At 35.2% G+C, this 25,683-nt stretch overlaps 1 protein-coding gene across 50 annotated transcripts in view; it reads right to left on the reverse strand.

Moving 5' to 3' along the window:
* The window catches only part of LOC136848582 (cytoplasmic dynein 1 intermediate chain-like), a 104,360-nt gene that overhangs the window by 50,033 nt on the left and 28,644 nt on the right, over positions 1 to 25,683 (reverse strand). For 26 of the 50 annotated variants that reach the window (XM_067120929.1, XM_067120920.1, XM_067120902.1 and 23 more), the window contains 2 exons: positions 25,163 to 25,271; positions 24,378 to 24,490 (listed from right to left, as the gene is read on the reverse strand). In XM_067120929.1, coding sequence (XP_066977030.1) covers positions 24,378 to 24,490; positions 25,163 to 25,271 — 222 coding nt within the window. Of the gene's footprint in view, positions 1 to 11,203; positions 11,237 to 24,377; positions 24,491 to 25,162; positions 25,272 to 25,683 lie in introns of all 50 variants that reach the window. The other 24 variants (XM_067120918.1, XM_067120922.1, XM_067120896.1 and 21 more) reach the window with 1 other exon arrangement.

Below are 25,683 nucleotides of genomic sequence, written 5' to 3' on the forward strand. Positions count from 1 at the left end.
TAATACACACCTAAGAAAAAACAGCAAATCTAATAGTATGTACAAAGCCTAAATCAATTTCCTTAGAACATCTTCCTATTGATGTATAATGTGTATTTCAAATCTTGGCACATAATGAGAATAAGGATTCACCAAACCGAGAACATTACATCCTTTGCGCTTTCTGCCGCAAGTACAAACAGAAAATTCCCAACTACCAGGCAAGGTCTTTACCACCCAGTAGGAGAAGAATCTTATGTTCTGCTGGACACCGTATTATGCAAAGAACACAATATCGATTATGGAAGTCCTTAATATATTCTAATTAAAAGCTATCATGCATTACAGTTTCACCATATCTACAATATTTTAAAACTTATTGAATCTAAATGTTAGTTGAGGTTAGTTGTAAAATATAATTAAAAAACAACTGCAACCATGAAATGCATTTCTTGCCCACTGTTATGTGTGTCTCCATACTAATTTCAAGTTTACATCTTAAAACATACCTGAAATCCTATATACAGTACAGAAAACCTTGAAATTTTCATCTTCATATAAACTCCTTTACTTTCTAGCAATACTTTTTTGCTAAGTGACACTAACACTGAAATACATGTAGCATTACTTTGGATATCAATGAACGAAATGTGACCAAAATCAATGTGTAAAGTGAGGAATAATCATATAGTATTCACATATGTGAACTGCAAAATTGAGACCATATTCTAGCTGCCTTGCCTTCAGCATACCAAACATCCTCATGAGTAACAATTTATCTAAACTGTTACGATTTTCATACCCAAACAGCAAGGCTTTTTCTCAGAATATGACCTCACACTGTGCTAGTGATAGTATCAAGATACAGTACTAAAGACATGAGTAACACTAAAAGACACGAGTAATACTATAGACATGAGTAGATAAGAAACTGCAATTTAAAATACGAGTAAAAAAGCTCCTCCTGAGATACTGCTCTTATTCTTTTAAAGCATTTTTTAAGAAAAGCCTGTTAGGGGAGGGGAGAATGTTTTTGGTGACTAAATCAAGCAAACTGCGCAAGATTACAAGATCATTGTAGAACACTTTGCAAATGAACAGGGTGCTATGTTAATGAAAATAGTTGAAGGCTAGCCACCAGGCAAGAGCTAGTTAAACAAAAGGGGAACATATGTTTGCCTTGCAGCAATGGTGCCATTTTTCCATTTACAATGAAACTGCTGTTTCTTGCAATGTGTAACAAATTTATATAAGCAATTTCCTTAACAGAAATTTTAATCTTAACATTCACATTGACAGCATCTCTTCATGAAGGAAGAAACATTTAAAATACACTATGCACAAATAGTATGCCTTACAAACTGGGACTATTTACTGCACCTTACCTAAGAATTAACTGTAATTCATCTTTGCTTAGAAACTTGTTTAAAAAGGGAGCTCCACGGCCATGCATTCAGTGAGAAGTTTATAGGGTAAAAAACCTTTCGAAGCACGGAACCCCACAGTTTATGACAACAGTAACAATAACCCATACTCTTCTGCAGTATTTAGTAGTAAGGAGAAAATTACTAACCAAGACCCTTAAATACGATAAAACACCAATACCACAGAAAGAATAGCAGGTGCCTTGACTGATATGAAAAAATTTAAGAATTTGGAGAAAAAAAAAGGATTATCAGGATGAAATGTACCACTCAACCCCATTATAGAAACCTGTATATCCTAAATGATGATTCCAATAACTGATGAAAACATTAAAAATTATGGGAAATAAGACATCCTCATTTTCCTACTTTCTCATACTTTTTTTCTGACCCTGAGAGACATCAGTTCTACTAGAACCTACAAACTTATTACAAAGTATGGCCATTTTCGGTAAAATATAAAATAATAACCAGTTTCCAAATTCAATGTGCTAAAATTTTCCAAAAACAAGTTACTGAGCAGCATAAAAATGTACCAGGCCAGCAAAGGATTACACTACATGCTTAGCTAAATCAGGGCAAGGTAACTGTCCTCTGTGCAACTTTAGCTGAAGATATAAACTTACTTTATAGGAGCAACTTTAGCTCAAAGTAGAAATTACTTGACTTTGTCAAGACTGTTTCATTAAGTTCAATTGAAAACAATCAGTCTGATGGTTATATACATCCACTTCAATCTACGATTTTCTTCAATATTTTATTAGTCATCTATAGGGAAGCTTACAATTCTCTGTTCGGACATTTCTCATCACCTTTAATTCTAAAATTCAGACTAATCCCCCTTCTGTTCTCATTTCCAAATCCCACAGTTTCTACTTCAGGTGCTGTTGTGTAATTAGCTAAGGCAGTCTCTACCAAATAAATTGTCTCCCTTGGAAACAAGCTTCATTAACAACAACACTTAATAGCCCTTCCAGTTTAAAATGGTTTGGAAATTTTATTCTGTTTCTTCTGGCTTTGGTACTTCACAACGCTACTGAAATTGTGTGTATACAGTAACTGCAATCTTAACAATATCTCATGATAATTCAAAAACAATTTTCTTTGGACAAAAATTGTAAATATTCTCCAATAATAGTGTTGATACAGTTTCTCTTTTTTATATGATTACATGGTGATATCATTTGATTAGGGCCCTAGGCTTTACATAAGGTATTGTGATGGAAGGGCAATCGTATTCACCCTTTCCCCCATACTTTTATCTATCTTTGTCCCTATTTAACTACACAGGATTTCTCTCACTTCCATCCAATATTGATTTTGATGCTAACAATGATGTTGTGAATGTGAAGGGTGATGAAGGTGAGCTTACTGAAAGCCATAGGCCATTATTATTTGGTCCAAACCTCTAGTTCTTATCTATTCATACCACTTCCGTCAACTTCAACCTTTTCTTGAGTCACAATGTAACTTGTTATAATGCAGTGTTTTATGAATTAATTAGATTATTACAGTGCTCTATTCTTCTTCTCCTGTAATGCTATTCTTCTATTCCCTTTACAATTCTATTTTATAATACCGTTTTACTTTCTTGTACCTGTACATTACATTATTTACCTCATATTCTACTTTTATATTTAAAATATTACCTACTTGGCCTGCCTTCCTCTAGAACTTCAGTAACCACCTGGTCATCGCCTAATATCTCTAAGACACTAAACCGTGTGCATGAAGATCTTTGATAACCTGCCAGCTTCTACCTTGCTTCCTTCTCTAAGAGAACTGCATCTGACATTTACATTGTAAGGACTCAACCCTCTTTTTACCAACAAGCTTTGGCAATCTCTCCAAGATACACTTTCCTTGACCTCCATACTTCTCTCATTTATGGTGGGGGAAAAATATAATCAGAGTTAAGGTTCCACATTTTTAGTGACTGATAAGATATTCGGAAAACAATATTCCTCAGTCCTTCAAATCAGTGTAGATCAAGAAAAAATAAAACTTTGGCCACCCTCTTCTATCCAATTAAAAACTTATTTAAAAATAAAGAGCAAAACCAACCATCTCCGTCATTTATGTAGTAATGGCTTATTAAAAAAAACATTAAGCTGCCTGATCAAAAATAAAAATCTAATCTCTGATAGGCCTAGCAATGTGAATGCTTATTTCTACACCTCAAGAAATTTAAAAGCAACAATTTATTGTAAAAGGAGAGTAACTCCAATCTTCCATGCAACAAATATTCCTACAATTGAAAGCTTGTCTAAACTTTGCTAAGGAAAAAGTCCCCTCTTTCGGCAGAACTGTCACTGACACAGATAATCTTGGAATTCAATTCACCATGGAAAATATTTAAAGTTCAAAATGGCATATACTTAACAACTCAATACATTTTAATGCTTATATCTAACTGCAATTATATCAAATCACATCCTTGAAACAGAAAATGTTTAGAAATATGTTTTCTTAAACCCATTATTATAAAATAACCTTACTCTGTGTCAAAGTTCCTATCACACCATACCAACCTGAAAGACTCAATACAGTTGCCCTGCTTGTGACTCCAATGGCAAGGAAGGAAAGGACGGCACCATTCCTATGCCAATCTCAATCTCAAAGAGTGTGGGGAAGGCAGAAAGGCACTGACGATGATTAATGAGTTTACAAAAAATGTGTTATACTGTATTGTGCAAAATTGTAAAAAAAAATAATTTGTTCTTATGAAACCATTGACCATTAAATAACCTGACTTGCAATTTAAGAGGTAGGACCATTTAGAGGGGGCCATGGAAGTGAACAGACCTAGGTGCAAGAAATACAATTTCTCATAGGGATGGCCTCTTCAGGTCTATGAGCAGCATAAGTCAAAAATGTAAGTCCCAATGAGGAGCAGAATTCGAGAAGAAGCTGCAGGTGTTCCCCAAACTCCTCCCTTGAAGAAGCCAAAGCATTCTGTAGAAGACATCTATAACATCAAGAACTAGAACACAAAAAGAATGCTAAACACAGCAGAGAAACTTTATGGAAGTGTGTGAATCAGAATGTTTAAGAAAACTTCCCTCAGGTCTATTGAAGCCTCCTCTGCAAATATATCTTCAGACAGACTCCCCCCATCTCCATCTGAAAGTCAGAAAATAACTCGTTGAGATGGTGAGATCTATAGATGGCCTCTAACCTCCTTAAGACTCTAGAATAAGGAATCATCTTCAGTTATGGCTAAAACAGCAAGCTCCATTTCTCCTTATCATCACATTCACCAGCATACAACACGTAGTAAACATGAAGAACCGAGGCTTGTGCCCATGAGAGAATGAGATGACAAACTCTGGCTGAATCCTCGACCAAGGGTGAATTGCCTGCAAGAGCAGAGCTGGCACCACCAATACAGGCAGCCCCTGGTTATCGGCGGGCTCAGTTATTGGCGATCCGCTTTTACAGGGCTTGTCTAGCAACAAAGATCGGCAATGTTCAGCGCCGAAAATCGCTGATTTCCGCTTATCAGTGCCAATAATTGGGTACTGGTGCCAATACATACATAACAGAGGCGGCAATAAGCCCCAGAAATCACCGAAAAAGTGCCGAAAATCGCCAATTTTCGGTTATCATCACACTGTCAGAAAGGAAGACCCGCCAATAACCGGGGACTGCCTGTATACCTATCCTGGCAGTTCACAGGGCAATTATAACCCTTCCTGGAGCTGGCATCCTTCATTTGCCACAGAATAACTTTCTATCCAGAAAGTCATGGGCATTTCCAACATCTTCATGCCCAATACCTCAGCCATCTTGAAAAGCAGCCCCTGAACATCTTCTCATGTCAGGGTGTGGAGTCAACACTGAAAAGGTCACAGACCCAGTTGAGGCTCTTCATGAAGGAAGTACATTCTGGAGCACAAGAAAATCCTCCAAAATTTCATCACACAAGTTTTAAATAGTAATCAGCTACTGGAGGCATCCCAACTTCCATGAGTTTTCAGGATACTCTTGGGCAAGGGAGCTTTGCCACAACACTGGGGGCCAGGCCACTTGGCAACAGAACATCTTACAAGATGCCCCATGAAAGAAGTGGCAGGTTCTTTAGATAACAAAATCAAAGGAACTGCCAACAACACGTCAAGGCAACAAAGCGATCAATTGCACAGGATTAGTTGTTTATGCCAAAGCAGTAAAGTATCAATAAGAGTGCACTGAAACTGTCATCAATTGCCCTATACAGTTGAGAACATGATACCAGTATCATAAAAGGGAACAAAGTTAAACAGCAGTAAAATACACTGACAGTGTACAAGGAGATGGTCTCATACAAGGGGGCATCCAATTATATGGGAGCTGTCATATACATGGAAGCAACTATGACCACAGGTGCAGTTGAGCACGTGGAGACAGTCAGTATATGAAGACAGTCACACACACATAGGAGCCGTTGAGACAGAAACTGTTGCATACACGGGACCAGTGTCCTGTGCAAGAGTATTCATGTACATAGATTAGCTAATGAAGTAAGGAACAGCCGGCGCTCAACAGACATCACAGGGGCAGCTATACACACAGGCACTGAGAGAGCAGAGCCAATGACGCAGAGGAGCACAAGGCTGCAGTCAATTCTTCCTGTGCTGTCTTTCAAGTTGGTGTGACTGAAGAAATTTCACACAGCTTATGGCTATTACAAGACTGATGGGTTCATAAAAATAAAATATTTTAGGGTAAATCCTATGATCTGAACATTTTATAAAAATTACCTTCACTTCTACCATCTAAACATTTCTGTAGAAACTATCCTCACTCCTGTTGTCTAAACATTTCTATCAAGATTAAGCTTACAAAATAAATTCAGAAAAAACTAGAGCATTATCCAATTTTGTTGCCCTGTGTCACTTCCTTTAAGGAAAACTGAAATTTCACCTGACTGTTATGAAAGATACCAAGAGACTTCTTTCTGGTTAGCGATCTTGAAAAGCAATCGTATCTGCATACCTAAAGTTTCTATTTAAGCCTAATATGCGATGTAGCTCTCCAAATTTACGACATGAGTTTATCTCTTTAAAAAATGTTGTGTGTACTGTGCTGAGGCATCATCTTTAATTCTACTGTTGCAATCTTTGCTCCTCTTCTTGCTACATTCTTGCAGATGACTACAATTAACTTATAATATAAATTCCATCTTATAAGTAACATATAATGAAAACGTACTATCATGCCAGCATTCCATTCTCAATATTAAGAACTGCATCAAAGATGCGTAGATTGTCATGGAAAGACTGCAATTCCAATTTCTACATGCAAAAAAAAAAAAAAAAAAACCACACTATGGCAAGTTGGCATAAATTTCTGAAACAAAATTTTGGTAAAGTAATTTTGCAATACTTGAAGAGTTTCAAGTGTGAACTAAATTTTGTCATCTACGTAGCACTTATACTGTACTTATAAACCTATTCAACGAGCTTCATTTTGCTTAATTCTAACAATACTAATAAAAAAGCCAAACAAAAAAATAAAAGCAATCGTGAATAGTGAGCAAAAAGCTTAAAACGTGGCCAAAGCATCAAAACTTTGTAAAAGTTTAATCAACAATACCTCATTAAATTTGCTAAGTCACAATAGTTCCGTACAAATTTTACTTGCTTGAGCTTTTTGTCAGCTTATGTCTAAGTCACCAAACTAGAAAGTATATTCTAAACTATCTCTACAAACATAAAAAAAAATCAATACAGAAGATACTGATACATCATGATCTGGTTCTTTAGGAAAAAAAGTCACCGTGATAATTGTACCTACAACAAAAACAGCCAAATCTGAGTCCCGAGTATTAACATTAACTTTCAAAGACTGCATCATTCCTGACATTCTTTTATGAGCCAACAAAATCATACAAGAAAACAAAAGTGGATCTCTCAAGTCAAAGTAGCCATAAAGGAACAATATCCAACAAAGCCAGTCCATTTTTAATGCAATATCTCTTAAGCTGATATAGCCACCAACGGACAATGTCCAAACAAGTCAGTCCATTTCTAATGCAATATCGTGCAAGTCGATGTAGCTATTAAGGAACAACGTCCAGTCATGTCAGTCCATCTCTAATGAAATGTATCACCCCAATCAACCGTGGAAACACCAAAGGAAAAGATTTTACTAGCTAAGATAAGTGTAACAAAGATTCCTATGATTGAATATCACTAAAGTTTACAGTATTGACAGCGAAAATCTCAAGTAATATCAACCTAATACTGTACCATAAGCAAAACACACACCAGATAATCTACAACCATTCTTTTTAGATCTATGGACGCAACAATCAACTGTTCACCAATTTTGGGGAGCACGGTACAGTATCCATTTTCTAAATACTGTACTGTACTGTCCTGACATGGACAATTAACTACAGCAACCAACATGGGCAGTTGCCTAATGTTCAAAAGGCAGTAGTAGCATTTCAAGTACTGGTTATCTGAATGTTCTTTGTTAACCTGAATTCATCTTTTATATTTTAAGCAAAAAGAAATTAAAGTAATTTCACTTTCCCATAAGTGTTAACAAGAAACTCATCAAGCCCCTATGGCCAAAACCTACTAAATTTAAAGAAGTATTTGAAATACAACTTTAATTTTATTGAGAAAGTTCTGCATTAAAATATGGCGCGTCAAGTTTCAATTCCCTAAAAACAGCATTCATTCTGATTCTAAACCTTTACTGCATTCCTATAGTAACAAGCCTGACCTATTATTTTCTATTTCAGAACTCATATAAATGTCAAACTGTCATCACTACTTTGCTATTTGCCTTTTAAATTAGTCTGTCCTCATTAGGAAAGTCTGTTGTGAAATTACACAAAAAACAATGAAATATTCTAAAATTATTCACATCTGTTTTTATATGCTTACAATCCATTTTAAGTACCAGTATTCAGTGATACTTCAGTATTAACATTTGAAACCAAGGCCATGTTCTCAGAGAATGGAAGAGCTTTAACATGTTCTTTTCTCTAGGTGCAGTACAGTAGTATTACTTATAAACGTTATATCCCCAAGAAAGAGCATCAGATTTGCAGTACCTTCAAACACAGTAGTTTTTAAACCTGCTTTTATATATTATTTTTCGGGGTGGATCCACAAAAAACTAGCATAATATTAAGGACTATGAGTTTCATGAATGTATGAATGATCTGTCTCATTACAAACTTAGCATTTACAATGCTATTTCACTGTTCATTCCAACGTTGATAATGATTCCAGCATTAATAGCATAACTAATAGTATAACTCCTCTATAAGAAAAAATGTACTCAACACTTCTTAGCTGACCTCAGTTTCTCTGAATGTATTCTGCAATTCCTTTTTATTTTCAGGGTAAAAATCTATGCTAAAAACCAGTTACCTTGAAAATGATAAAAAACTGCAATGCTATTGATTATGAATAGATAAAGCTACAAATGCTAATTACCCTGCTTCTCTAATAAAAACTGCAATGCCATGGATAGTGACCAAATAAACAAGTGAAAACAGTTGATCCCCTTCAAATAAACCTACTAAAAACTGATGCATAACCTTTATCTTCCAACTACTAGCAGATGATTCCCAAAATTACCATCAATGTGGAGGTCAAAACTGAAAACAACTTAGCAGTATTTGTCAATAAATGCTTGAACTGTATGATCTATACAGAAATTAACTACACTCTACTGGCTGAGCAACATACATTAGGTAACGAACTTGAGAAATTTCCCAATGAAACTAAAATGTTCAGAGAATTAAACTTTAATACCCAACCATGACAGATTCTAAATAGAGCTATTGCTGTATACAGGCAATCCCCAGTTATCGGCAGCCTCGGTTACCGGTGATCCGGTTTTACAGCACTTGTCTGGCGATGACGATAACCAGATTTTCGTTGTTGATAACCGGTTATCGGCGCTGATTGCCTCTTATCGGCGGCACTGATCACCAGTTATCGGCACCGCTAACCAGGTATCAGTGCTATTATTGCCGATTTTCAGTTAGCAGCGATTTTCGGTTGTCGTCACGCCGTCGGGAACGGAACCCCGCCGATAACTGGGGACTGCCTGCATTCATATTCTCATCTGAAGATTACCATCATAAAAGCCTTACAAGTGCTGTACAACTGAGCAGGAAAACTGCATACAGATTAATCTAATACCCTAAATTATTTAGGGTACTACCAATGAAACTGACTCTCCCTCTTGAAAAATACACTAATGTTGTATACCACTCAACTTAGAAATTCATCTTTCTTAATTGATAAGTCTCGATACGCGCATCAACTACATAAAAAAAGGATCTCCTATTTGGCAAGAGGATTATTACTCGTTACTGATTACCTTATTACATTCGCATGCATTATTCAATAATAATACTTTTACTACGAACTCTTCTTACAAAATATCAATTAACACGATTCAGAAAATAATAGCTGCCTTGTTGTAGGTGCCTTTTACTTTTTTTATTGATCAATTACCAGTATTTATAAACATTTGGGATTTACCCAGTGGCATGGAAAACCATGTTCCAAACAGCGGCAATTTAAGTGCAGCTGCTTAGGTATATAAACTAAAGGTAATTTATCTTCCAATCATTTTTGTTCACACTGGTTGGAACCCCAGAGTTCTGAAGAGCCATATTAAGTATCTACTGTTAGGATGAATGGAGGTATTTATAGGCAATGACCAAGCACTAAGACCCTACATGTCATTCATTACTGGCTTACGCCAATAAGTGATCATTTAGCCAATGTTCCAAATCTTGGGCTGTGTCATAGCTACTGTATCAAGACTTACATTGGTCTTGGATTACAGGTAACTTATTAAGGTACACTCAAGGACACCTACCTTACACTTGAGTTTCAACACTTAATTTTTTATTTTAAATTTTTAGGAATTAATTATTAATTGAATTCTTATAATCACATCTCCATTCGACTTTATTGCCATCTTCAATGATGTTTCCTCATTTCTCATATGGTCAACCTGTTCTGTAGAGACCAGTAAGTTTGGGACACATCATGACTAGAAGTAACTTCAACAGACCAATGACAGAATTTGCACTTTACCTTAATTGCAAGAATATTTAAGAGCGAAGACTCATCGAGTACGTAAGTACTACTAACAATGTTTTGCTGACTAGTTTTGCACGAGAGATTAATATAACCATATTTTCAAGTAAAGTATTGCGTGCTGGATAAAATACATAAACAAATATGTTATTCCCTACAGCCTAAAAACATCAACTAAAAAAAAAAGTACCATACCCCTGATTATTACAGGTTGTTCAACACTAACTGCTGATAAAGACACGGCTCTTCATAAAACATGATGTCAACTGAAAAAACTGAAAAGCACTGCTACTCATTCTTCCGATACATTTTGTTCATTCACGATTTGAATAAATAGTGAGACATATAAAACAAGTAAAAATATTGGAAGCAATGGTACACTATCAACCACTTAAATATTTCTGAAAGTACTGTGCTCATTACAATAAGTTTTCATTTGGCAAAGATGAATACACAGTTCTTAGGTAATTAACAAGGCTTACTAAGAGTAACTTCAGTCCTATTACCTGCCAAAGTATTACTTCCTGAAAATTCATTCTATCAATAGTGAAATAAAAGTTTATCAGTAGTGAAATAAAGTTATGAAGTGAATTCTATTAGACAAAGGGACAAGTGCAAGTTTATGGACAATGGAAAATAAGAGAGAGAGAGAGAGAGAGAGAGAGAGAGAGAGAGAGAGAGAGAGAGAGAGAGAGAGAGAGAAATGTGGTGAAGCTAAGAGGGGAATCAACCAACCTTTGCGGGGCCTCCACCAGTCCTCATAGTAACCTTTTGTGGTGGTGGTAGTGGTGATGAGGGGGGAAGGGGGAGGAATAACACATTAGTGGACAAGGCTTTAAACACCTTCACATTGAGAATCTACATACTCAAGTAGCTCAGAGCCTACATTAATGAAAGACAAATTAAAATATAAAAGCCTATGTGTGGTAAATTATTTTATCCCCTACAGAGATATTTCCTTTGGTAATACAAGGAGCAAGAGCTACTGAGTATGTGCACAATATATCTTTATCCCCTGAGAGATGGCATGAGGTCATCTTAAATCAAAAAGTATGGGTAGACTTCACTTCAGTATGGGATTCAATAATGCTAGAATAATGAAACCATATAAAATCTTCAGCATATCTCATAATTCCCCATTGATAGATTGAAGAGTTGTTGTGAAAAAGTCAAATATTCTTGGAAAAAGTGAAATAACTTCAGTCCCCTGTTTTTTTTACAGAGTTCAGCTGTGCATTCCTCAGAAAAATTACCGAAAGGCCACCAACAGCAAAATAATTAAAAAGATTACCATTACAGTACTGTATACAACAAATGCAATCATCAGAGACCACAAAAATCAGTCTAGATACAATACTAAAACTTTTCTCTTTCAAGGATACCTACGCATTAATTAATTGAGTTGTCTTGTCATGAATGATTTTAGTACACTGGTATGCATAAACTACAGATCACTTACGTCAAGCTGACGATCACTTTATCCTTAAATATAAACCATTTTACATGTTCAAAATAATCAATTTTAAACTTACAGGTATATAACTGACTAATATTCCTTAACAGGGTCTCCACCATAATGACAAGTTTATAACTCTCAACCCCTGATAAGATTGAAACTCTATGAGCCTATCAAGTCTCTGAATACAGTGTAACTTTTCAGTGGAACTATCCAACAACAGTTCTAAATCTTATCTCAGAAATGCACAACTTTAAGTAGGAAAATGGAAATACATGCATTAGAAGAACATAGGGATTCACACATAATTACTTCACCTTTCAATTTCATACCCCTATCCTTTCAATTTATGCCTACCTAAAACCTATTACCGGAGGCAAAAATCTTACAAGTTATTCTGAATACATGTGTTGTAAAAGCACTGTAATGAAAATATTGGAATTCGTAAATCCTTCAATGAACGTCGCAACTTTTGTCCACAATAATAGTGGATATCCATGGAATAACCAGTGGTACACCTTTTATATACAGCATAGGAAATATGGAGTCAACACAATTTACATTCTACGGGAACGGAAGGAAGAAGATATTCTAATGGGTACAGTTGATGCTTACCTTACACACAAGGGATCAAAACACTTTCAAGAATAATAAAGGCACCAGACTGTTATGTCCCTCTCAGTTATGTGATAGGCAGATATATTACTCAGCACATTCTGGGGAATATGTGTCAAGACTAATTTTCTACGGGTAAGCAATTTATGACAGCATATGTACTCTAAGAAAATAAGCATGTGGCTCACCATCTTCAAAATATCAAGACTGAACTTCCCTTAATTAGCCCCAACCTAAACAGCTGTCTACATATGCCAACCTCTAGATCATTTTGTGGAATTTTGCTTACAATCAAAAGCATTGCTATGCTACAAAAATATCAATGTACTTAACAATTTTAATGAATTATGCAAATAATTTGCAGGTTACTATCCCCATAAAAACTGAGGAAAAACAAAGAATTGCAATTAAAAAAACAAAAGGTAAACCCAGGTAAAATAATCTTTAAAAAGTCAGCTCTAGCTAATGAAGATATAGAATACAAAACTATTCTTTGTACATGTGCTGGTAATGTTTTAAATTTCTAACCATCAGACAACTAGAAAGGTACCTCTTCCTTACTTTAAATGGTTCCAACTACAAGGGAAATTATTCAGATCACAACAAATTAATCTAGAGAAGGAACTTAAATAACACTAAGACAAAACTAAAATTGCTATACACATGAAAAAGTACTACTGTCCTTGAAAGTACCAACAGACATTGTGAATATGTAAAACATGCTCAAATGTCCTTGATCTCTGAAAATTTTCTTCACATGTAAACAAAATGACATTCAATAAGGCTACTTAAGCCAAAAACAATTTTTTAATTAACTTGTATTCCTTCACAATTACATGCCTAGACAATGACGTCAAACTAAAATTACACTCAAGATTACAAATTTGTAATTTAGGACATAAAAATTAATTCATAAACTATTGAGTGATCTAATCACTTACAGAGTGCACTTATCTTAAATTATATATTCAATTAATTAGGAGCAATAGACAGTAGTACCATACTCAATAACAATGAGTCTTACTTATAAACTATACAAGGCTGAAATATTTACCTAAACTGTATTTCACCAGAGCTGAAAAATGATTAAGAGATCTACATAGCCTTCTTTATCAACAAAAGACTGTAACTGCAAGTCTGATTGAAATTTTTCATAATAAAGCCAATGAAATTAACAATACACTCGATAAACGTATTCAACCTACAGATGCGCATGAATTTTTCCACTTGAGTCAAATAAACTCTTAAGATTACACAGGAAGCAGTCATTATCTTATTCAAGGAAAGTGTGGTATAATGGAATTACTACAGCACAAGGAAACTCCAAGATGACTGCAGCCCCAACTGAACCAAGGTCAAAGGATTTTCATATTCATAGCAGCATATCTTTGCTATCTCAGGACTGCCAAAACTATGTTTCAACTCTTGATCTCCAGTTTTCAGCTCCTTTTACAGCCAAAAATAAAAGAATACATGTCATGCTCTCTTTTCTTCTCTTGGGAATACAGTACGTCAAAACATGGGACATGTCATCAGCTACCTTACATCAATCATGAGTATCAGGGCATCTAAAGATGGAAAAAAAAAAAAAAAAAAAAAAAAAAAAACTAAGTTGTAATATAAATAAAAACACTTGGCTCAACAGGAGACGATTATCCCTGCATGATGATAAATCATGTTAAAATGAATGCAATATAAGTAATAACATACAGGTAAGTGAAATAGATAAAGCAAGTGAGCAAGATCATGCATTTCATGGTGACGATTATCATAGAACCACAATTATATCTACCATGCAGGTAAAAATAAGGAGTGGTACCTAATACAAACATGCTTTACAAGGGAGGTCAGTTTTTTGGATAAGTGGGTGAAAAAGTCTGAAGGCTGTGCAGCACTGAAGAGCCATGCAATAAAATCAAGACGTACAGAAAGTCATTCAACGCAGCCCATAAGTGCATGCACAATTCATGTTAATACTTTCGAAGAGCATTAAAGAGCATTTCCAAATTAACTCCATTCCATGTGTTCTACTAAAACACTGAAAACCATAAGAACTAGTGAACATATAACCATAAAGCTTTTGAAAAATTCATTCTACCAAGAGCAATTAAGTGAATGCCATGCACTAGTTTAATAACACAAAACCCATGACCCTTTCTTGAATGCACCCCCAAAAGCTTATGCAAGAAATATAGCAATCTTCCCTAAACTAAGCTTATTATTATCCTTTTTTTTTTTAAAGATTCAAATAACTTGAAAAATAGAACTCAGATAAAAACTATTACCGGGAAGGCATATTAAACACACCCTCTGACTCTGGAACATGCACTACCTTCACTGGAGAACATATGCTAAACGTATTGCATATTCAGCTCCAAAGCCCAAAACGCTGATGCTTGGTAAGAAGTAGAGTCATTAAAAAGTAAATGACCTGTACATAAATAGATGATATAAACCTCCCAACGATCGACCCCAACCACCAAATTATCAATAAAGTTTCCAAATCTAACCACATCTAGCAACAATATTAATTCAAAACTGACAAAATAAGAGCTAATGAGCTTTAAAATGAAAGAATCTATAAGCTTATATTTTACTGACATGTCTATATACGGTATAAGGTATGGAGTACATATTGTACACCTCATTAAATATCAACAATTGTTCAAATAATGGAGAGAATAAAATACATACTGTTTTGGCCCAAAACCTACATTCAGAGATTAGTCTGAAATGAATTCAAAACTAACAAACGACCACACACCCTGTTCCATAATTCTTGGCATGGAAGAGCCACTTTCTCCCTTTCCCCTCTCCTCTACAAAAAAAATTCCCAAGTCTCAGTGAAACTACAAGTTATCTGACAGACAAACATTTATCCTGATATGGTAGGATAATGGTATTTGAATACAGCATACCTCCATAATACTGAAATAATATTGACTCATAAACCACCACCATTTTTATTATTAAGAGTAGTTTAATTAAATAGACTTCATAAAAAATTCAACCTTCATGTTCTGGCCACAAACTATAACACTAAATTATGCTAAGGAGCATGGTAACTGACAGCAACAGAGTGACAGAGAGAGCTTTTGGGTCAATGCCAACAGCAAAAATAATAGCAGCTACACACTGGCCAAACCTCAAGTTAAAAAGTTCAGCATTACATGAGAGGAATTCAAGGAAATGTAGCTTTGCTAAAAAGTAAACTACTGTAATTTGGAGCTGGGCCAATTCAGGGCCATGGATGAAATTCCAGTAATATTTACTGTCCAACAAGAATAAGTGTCGAAACTCTCACTATTAACATTGAAAAGAAAATTGGCCCAAAAAAAACATGCTAAGTGGTGTGCTTGTTAATGTTCATCCAAAAACCTAGATGGTCAAAATGGAATGATTTCATGGTCACAGTCAATAAGAAGGCACTCTGATGGAAACTTATGAAAACACACAAATGAAACTCTTAAAAGCTGTTGGAGAAATGACATCCCAGCTGGCTGTCATTCCTGGTAGTGTAACGTGCCAACTGCAACCTACATATGAGAATTTACGCTAACTATTTATAAACAGTTCATATGAATACTGGATCAAATAAGTGACTCACACCAAAAGGAAGTGCGAAAAGCCCCATCATTGTCTGTGGATAAACAATTCTTGAGAAAATGCAAGAACCAAAGTTATTTTGACGACTTGCAAAGAAGTGTGAACTTCATAATGCCTTGGATGGCACAATGCAATGCTTAGGCAAACTGATACCAACATTAATGTATTGGTGATGATGAGTTTTTGGGTTTCTGTAACGACAATGTTGATTTTGTAAAGTCCACAGTGCTTTTACTTAAGCTGACGTTTTTTTATTTGTTTTATTACTATACTTATGTATGGGATGACATTTTCAATGTATCAGACTCTTGTTCTATTCTGACTTCATGTTACTGGTGTTTTCCTTCCTGCAGGTACCTTCTTTCCAAATAATTATTTCTAGTACAGTTAAGCTGCTTTTGGTTTTTTCCTAATTACAGCAGTAATAATATTACATATTTCCTGCTGACCTACTTGCATTTTTCATCAAAGTTTTTCCTGCAAAACTATATCTGTATAAATCAACAACAAAGCCTTCCCTGTAAATACACAAAAAATAAATTTTCTTTGTACCCCATTCCCCGTACTAATTAGGAAAGGGGTCTTAAATTCCAGTGGACCTTAAATGCCATTAAATATGGTAGCTCACCTCATTTTCAATGCAATTATTTACATCAATTTATATAAAAGATTTCTAAAATGGGTAAAAACTGATCTAACTTTATCTAGAGTAAAATCTATATCTACATTCAGCACCACACAAACTATATCAAAATATCAAATCTAACACTACTCACATGAAATATAACGCTAAATTTCTTACAAGTACCTTTGTAACTGGCAATGAAACCACATATACACTGATTCTAATTGATGCAAATCTAACAAACGACCACTAAACTCGACATACACATAAGAATACCACCCTAAGCCCCTGCTAATGCAGCTTGAACTACATAAAAGTGTAGTCAACTTTCTGTAAACAAAGCCTTAGGAAACAATTCTGCAATTTCTTTAACAACTTATCTGAAGCTTTGATTTACCTTGACCAACAAGCCTTTATAACAGAATTGAAATGTTTCCTGAAATACAAATGTTTCTTCACGATCCTATTTCTGTCAGTAACCGAGCACACAGGATCACAATGGCAAAACACATGTCAATAACAGATAACACCTTAAGCAGGGATAAAATTCCCTTACCCAACTGGCTTAGTTCTTGATGTAGATGAAGACCAACCTAGGAGCTGGGGGGAAGGCCCATTTTAAAGACCCATGATGATTTAATTCACGAAATACTAAAATCGTTGAGAAAACTTCAGGGATTAGCCAAAATATGTGCATATGTGGTAAATAAAAAAAATGCTTTGCTTCCAGCTGTTAATTGAAATTGTTTGTTAACAGAAAGTACAATGAGTACAGAAGCACTCCATAACTATGAATATTGCAGATGACAGCCCTATCACTTTGTCTACAATTTACCAGTTCCTGAGTACTGTTACTCCCTCAGCAAGATAAGATTTGTAAGTGTCTGACCACTGTTATGAATGACAAACCATTTGTTATTTAGAAGACTGCAGTTGGCCTGCTTCCTAGGTAGTGTATTGTAATTCTCACCACACCCAATTATCATAATCCCAATACCTAAATAAGAATAGATTCTGATCTTTTGGTAGCAGTGAGGCTGCTAAAACAACATGGGCTGTCTAGGATACAGCATGAAATCAGTCATAAGTTCTGGGAGATCAACAAATAGGAACAATGCAATGTTGGAAAGAGGGTCACTGCCCAGAAAACAAAGCATAGTTTATTCTATGAACTAACATCAGGGTTGTCATGTTCATGGAACACCATGTCCCCAGCCTGGTCGGTCACTATCACTGTAAGTTGAGACAAAAGAATAAAAGTATCACCAAGCTTAGTTTACTCTTTTGATAGCCTGGTAGGCTAAATAATTGCCTGGTAACTGGTATGAGCACTACAGACTTTCAATAAACACATTTTGATGGTACTCAGCACAGTAGTTCTTTACACTGTTCCTTCAGCCCCAGTCATATTGCTTTCTGCCTTCTAGTTTCCCTCTGTGTTTCCACATAAATCCCTTCCTAATTGGCTGTCACCTACTACAGCTTTACAATGCCCCAGTTTTAGGGTAAGCCCTATGAGTCTCTAGAAATGTGACTTAGCAGTCTTGATATAAACATATTTGATTATCCCTTTGAATTTTTCAGCTTTTGTAAAACAAGTCATTAATCTTGTGTGTTCTTAATTATGTATAAGGGGAATAAATTACCTTAAACCCTGTTAAGTCAATCCATGAAGTTAGGAAAGAAGGAGAACACCTCCAACTGAAAATAAGAACATTAATTTTGTTTGTTTCCCCAATAATAAATATTAAAAAGGTTTTAAAATTTTAGGGTACAGCATAATCAAATGTGTACCTGTTTTTGCTTGCAATTGCAAAATCTGGGTATTCAGAATTTGCTTTCTTTTCACTATGGCCTCAAGAAACTTAGTTTGTTGATTAACACTTCACAATGCTCAAGTTATCAATTTGACATATTTTAAATTAGTGGTATCGGAATCCTGACGAAAGCCATTTCACTCACAGATATAAATGATTAACTTAGACTATGTTTCCATATATGCTATAAGGAAACAACCCCTGCTGGGAACTGAAATTCTAAATAATAAAGTTTTATTCAGGCAATTGTAGTTTATTTCGCCCTACAGTCACTCGCAACCAAATCTCACAAAGTAAGATATTTCCAAAAATGCTTCCTGCTTTCTAAATTCAAGGGAGAATTTTTGAAATATGGGAACAGACTGATAAGCTAAAATTTAAGCTCCTTTTTTATTTCTTCTCGATAAAGATCCCTATCTTTTCTGTCACCCTGGTCGAAACAGAAATTTTTACGGCACTCATGTGTGAGTGTGTAAGGTCTGGGCTGTGAATCAATGGTTTAAGTTTCCCCAAAAGAGCTCTTATAAATGGCAAACTCCCAAAGCTCCTGTAAATGTGTCATCAGGTCTCCTGGATTGGTGACTGATCACTGCAATTTGTTCTCCATCCATTAAGGGCAAGGAGCAAATGCAATTGGACAGTGGATCACTGTAAGAGGCACCTATGTCCACAAAGTAGGCTGCACCTCATGACACATAACAGCAAGGTTGCAGTCATATGGCTTAGCTGCTAACAATGTCTTTACCAACTGATTCTTCACCAAGGGGACAAAAGTCAGACCAGCCTCCCAAAGCATTAACCTTCACATAGAAATGTGAAAATTCTGTCATTTGTGTGTCTCGGCAATGCAGCCTTGCCATTTGTGCTGCCAATCCTACTCCTTTGATCTAGGGCTTCTCCCCAGACTATGCTGTAGCTTCCCATCACCACTACCATTCACTCTTGCCTTCTAGATCTCCCAATGAAACATTACGTCTGTCAGAAGATATGCTGCCTCCTCAAGTCCTTGACCTCTCCTTCACATAGCAAATTCAATGACACTATCTATCAGCAGTGCAAAGCACCTGTCCGGGTCAGCTCCATCAAGTCACTTTGTTACCTCAGTTGGGGTAGTCACAATTCTTTTCATGGCCTCTGATAGGCCTCCAGCAAACCCAGCAAAGTCACTGACACATTCTAGCCAGGGTTTTTTTTAGAACAAATTTATTGTCTCAGACTTGACAGCTTTCACAGCTCTTTCAATATTTATGGCATCAGCAGCTTTTTAAAATTTCCCTATCTTCATTGCTTCTATTTGTTAGTATGATCATTTTCCATAGTCTGGACAATTCTCTCCACACACACTACAGTACAATTTTATGAGCCTTAAATATCTATGTTATCCCCAGAATCTAGAGGTTGGATTTTGTTAGGGATCAAGTACACACGTTCAATTGTCCAGTTTCAATAAGACTTTAAAAGGTAATCCCATATTAAAGAAGTATTTTCTTTCTTCTGAGCAAAGTAGCAATGAAACACTCAAGGAAAAGTGTTCTAGTTATCAATGCCTTCTTGTTACGCATCCAAAAGACTAGCACTTGAAATCTACCTTACCTCCTTTAGGTTCAGGAATTAGAAGTTTTAAAAATCAGGGATGCCTTAATCTTAAATCCAATGATGTTAGTGCAACCTGGCAGCATCAGTCTCTCCTTTTCTGCTTAACTCTTTTCTGTGCCTAATAAATGTCCTTTGATGCCTTTTTTCCAGAAAAGAGTGGTCTTATAGGCACTGAATACATAGCAAGGCAAAAGTTCTTACTCCTCTACCAGTTTTTTTTTATGAGGTCTGGACACTCCATGGCTGCTTCTTGGTTAGCTGAAGCTGCTTTTCCTATAACCTTTATATTTCACAGCCTAACCATCTTCCTGAAATCATTAAACCTGCCTTTGGTAGCTCTGACGTCTACAGAGTTGGATCCTTCACCTTTGGTAGCTCTGAGGTCAACAGAGTTGGATCCTTCATCTAAGTGAAAAATCACGTGGAAGTGATTGGGCCCATGGTAGAATAACAAGATGCAATTGTGCATTTTCTAAAAACCTTTTAGGGTCTGCATCAACATAGGTAACAAATGAAAATAATATTGTTTTACGTCCAGGTCCTTATAACCTAGACCCTATTCTAACCATGATGTTTGAAGGAGGTTTAAAAGAGAAACTAATGATTTCATGGCATCCTCAGCCTCTCCTTCGTTAACCAGTGCCTAGGTTAATCTAGGACAACTGCTTCTCAATATAAGATCAACTTCAAATGACCTTGTATGTATTATATGGTTTTATACTCTTTAAACTAACTGATTTTTGTAAAACGCAATTCTCTGTTCACTACTCCCCAATTTCCATATAAAGTTCCTTGATGACAGAATACAGTCTGTGTAAGCGCATAACTGTGAATTCCTCTCTAACCTGAGGCAGATGAATAATTTAAGCTAATCAACAAAGTTTATTACTTGAAAAACGTGAAATAAACAGTATGACTGTAAAAAAAAGTTATTATATGGCTATAAAAAAAATCAAGACCCTTTTCACTTTTAATTCCATTCAGCATAAAGTTACCCACAACTATTAGGGAACAACTTTCATACACCAAAAAACACTTCTATACAACTTGCATTTTTGTTTGTAATTTAACTCTCATAGCTAAAAGCTACCTAACTACATGATAATTAATGCCTACTATTTGGACAACATTAATCTAATTTTTATAAATACTGAAACAGTTATGAATGATACAACAATGTCAAACATCAAGAGAAAATGACCAACTAGTTTCCTACCAATAAAAACTATTGGCCATCCAAAGAAAACACCAAGGAAATGAAGTTCTGTATTCTTCCCATTACAATCCACACCATCAAAAGAACATAAATTCAGATTAAAATTGTCATCAAAACCAAAGTGCAAGTGCATCAAATGAATGAGACCCCTTCAACGCAGCGAGGTGGACAAATATTTGTGGTGCTCCAGTGAGATTTTGAGTCATAATACTGCAAAACTACACAACAGTGTAGGCAATAACAAACAAAGTCTAACCTCCAGTTCTAAAAACATACTGACTAAGTCTTACCTTTTGGGGACCTCAAAACTAAGATAAATTAGTAAAACTGTTCAGATTAGGGTTCCTTATTTAACGTGAATCATTTAATTAGTCAGAGTCATTTCCGTGTATTAGTAACAGAAAATAACTTGGCTTACTGCTTGCCAATATACTGCACATATAGGAATTCCAATCTTGCACTGCATAAACTGTCTCAAAAGTAGCTAAGCTATCAAAAAGGTGTACACAACATTGTAACCATCATCACTGCTACCTAAGTACAGGAGTATTATCATTAGCATCATGGCTACCATTTCAAAATTAAGACTATTCTGAGGTGACCATACAGTCCAATAATGATTGCACTAAACTACAGGAGTATCTAAATGAAAAGGTAGAGAGTCATGCTAAATGAGAACTATCAAAGAACTATGTATTGTTAATAAAAAGAGCTTGTTAGTAGGTTATTACTATTACAGACCTGATTGCAATACATTACAAGATGTGAGCCATCCATATCCAGAACTGACCCAGACAAGAGAAAAATGTTTAACTGCTGTTTAATGCAACTGAATAAATAATGACTCTCAAGACAGCTACAGGCACACAAAACATCCCTGTAAGCTACTACTGAAATTCTGATTGTCAACATTCAAATCACAGTATTTCAAAACAGAAAAACTGCCTTGATTTTAGATATATTACAAATACTGCAACAGCAATTAGACATTTACTCAGGTGAATTCCCATACTTGGCTGTTCAAAATGAAATACCTGTTTCAAGAACCGAGGCATAACGTACTCATGCAGTTCAACCGAGGATTTACTTTTTGAAAACCTCACCCCCAACCCAAGAAACTATTTTTCTTACCATGCAAAAATTATACAATATACTGTACACAGTATATATTTTCAATATTCCATGGCCAACATATACAGCAACTAAAATCCTTAAAACATTTCATTAATACATTCATAACTATTTAAAACACTATACTGTATTACCATTTCAGTCAATGAATAATATATACACCTAAACAGTCCATCTGAGTATCTACAAGATCTAATTTCAAAGCATACTCTAAACATTCTGTGTTTAACATTAAAAATGATAATTCTGCATCATTCACGAACTAATACTGTCTAAAAAACCAACAACTGTTTTCCACACATAGCTAAAAAAAGTTATTTAAAAAACTTAATGAAATTTTTCTAACACAAAAAACATTGAAATTTCTTAATTCAAATATACCATTAGCCATGCTGGACATTATCACAAAAATTAACCAGTATCATAATGTTCTATTCAATGCTCAAATTTAAGAACATATTAGTTTCCCTTACTGTGATGGAATATGGAAATTTCATGAAGCTTTTATTTACAACAAATTCTCCTTATACAGTACACAGATAAAAAGTTTGTAGCAAAAATAAAGAAACTGAACATGTGGAAAGTTCCAAACATTATTGAAAATTTACTTGACCTTCAAGTATATGTACTGTAATTCATATAAAAGCAAAAAGAACAACTCTTTGCTTCCAGCCTCCCAAATTTTCCCAAGACCAAAGGAGTCCAACCTTCTTCAAAGTCTTGAAACAAACAATTCTTTCACTGTTTTTAGTCTTATCAAATTATACTGTAGCCAGTACCATAATCACTATCAGTTAGAAAAGAGACTCAGCATCTACCAGGTTTTTGTTTGCGAACGTGAGGAGAAGTATGGAAGTTATTTCTTATGTTGAAAACCTAAAATGACTCATTCCAATCATGATGCCAAAGAATAAAATTTAAAATTTACTTCTTAAAATGAATCATTAATGAACAGTACATTTTACAAATTTCCGGTTAAGTCAAGTAATGGTCTGTGTCAGGAGAAAATATCAAAGCAGAATCTTTATTAAACTTATCAAAGTTCCATGAAATATACATTCCCACCTGCAATACATAAGGGTTGCTTAAACAATGTCTGATCTATTTGTATTGGTGAATATTGCATGAACTTTTTGAATGCTTCTTTACCTTATACTGTATTACTGTAATTCATAAATACATTAACCAATCACCAATATACACCAAATGTATACTACAGTATACATAAACTATATGAAGAGAAAATGCAGATTTTACTATTCCCCCTTTATTGAAGAGATAATAAAAAGTTACCCTAATATCAACTATACTAACTTAATTCATGTCACTGTTTTGACTTCAATGGCTTTAATGCTAAACACAGAAGATAACCCACTTCTTTTCAGATACAGAAGTCCCAAAACATTCTTAGTATGTTAGTTGTGAGTGTATTAATATCAATAATGAGATATTAACAAACTTTCCTTCTTGTCTAAATACTTATGACACTAACTTTACCTGAGTCATTTTCAAATGTTTTATGCCTACATACAGACCTCAAGTCATGTATTATCTTTAGCTATAGAAATATGTACGCTTAAATATGCAAACCACAACATTGGCTTCAGTGCCAGATTTGAAATTAATACAAGACAAAATGTTACACTTGTTACATAATGCATATGTATTCTCACAATATAATCATCTTCAACTTTTCATAATTTAATTGACAATACAACATAAACCTGGGAGGTTGAAGCATATTCAAGGTACTGTACTGATTAGCAATCTATAGTTCATCTTGCCAGCCTATTGTCTTGGCCAACAGCCATCTAGCTAAGAAAACATGAAAGTAAATCAGAACTAACCGGGGCCATCACCAGAAGTGGAAGTCTGGACGCCCTTCGTGTAGACAACAGTTTCCCGAGGTGGAATGTTTGTAGCCTGAACACTCACGACCGAAAGCTGAGGTGGCCGTTTGCTGAAAAGAACACATAATACATAATCACACAATACTGTACTGCTTTGTAAGAAAAACAAAAATATTCATAGTATTCATTCTAACAAGAGCATCATCACCATACCTAACATTTTTACATTTGCATTTTTACACTTTACGAGGCTGGATGTGACATACGTTCTCTCAATTCTCTTGGCAAAAGACAAAGTCTATGTTATGAGTAATCATTTGTTCCCTAGTCTACCATCTGGCAATTTTTACAGGACTCTTCAGTTCTACAGAGGAATTTTAATAAAAAATGAAGGCTATAAGCAAACTATGTAATACATTTAATGCTACCACAGAATTAAACAAATCCCAAACCTGAGCAGCAAAACAATGGCAATATGCTTACTTTAGCTGAGAACAGTAACCAGTAGATAAAAGGAAATAAGAGTACTGAAATATGTCAAAGATTTATCTATCACTGAACCCTAATCATATTAATCATCTTTACCACAGAGCATCAATATACACTATGTAGTGCAATGCTTCCTCATACTTTTCCATAAAAATGCAATGAAACTGTATGAAAGTGGTAGAATTCTCATTATCAATCCATTCCAATTATGTCAGCATACTACAAAGTAATGTTAACACAACAGTGTACAGTAATTCGGTTATGTGAAACACATCTTAAATTTATCAACCTACCTAGGTGTACGGGGAGATGCCGAGGCGTTAGCTTCCAAACTTTTGTCCGGAGAAGCAGTCTGATCTCCACCCGCTTCAGATGACATGCTGGACATGCTCGACAACACTTCTGCAACAGGAATATAAAGGTCTATCTAGAAATCTGCAGTAAAAACATATGTACCTAGTCAGGAGAGAGAGAGAGAGAGAGAGAGAGAGAGAGAGAGAGAGAGAGAGAGAGAGAGAGAGAACCTGATATCATTAGTGAAAATGGTATTTTACTGGTAATATATATGCAAGTGGCAGGATGAAGAACAGCTAGAGGGCCCAAGAAAATGATCGGGAAAACTAAAAAAAAAAAATAAATAAATAAAAAAAACTGGAGCAAGATAGCAGTTCAGTACAAAAATAAGGTGGAGAGAATTCAATTCACCCCTAATTCCTAAAACCTGATAGAAAAACAGAAGCTCCTACTCTTGAATATTTAAAGGATGAAAACGAAATGGAGAGAGCGCTGAAGAGTTCCGTAAAAAAAATTTCTG

Source organism: Macrobrachium rosenbergii, chromosome 19 (assembly GCF_040412425.1).
Source record: "Macrobrachium rosenbergii isolate ZJJX-2024 chromosome 19, ASM4041242v1, whole genome shotgun sequence".
Classification (NCBI taxonomy): domain Eukaryota; kingdom Metazoa; phylum Arthropoda; class Malacostraca; order Decapoda; family Palaemonidae; genus Macrobrachium; species Macrobrachium rosenbergii.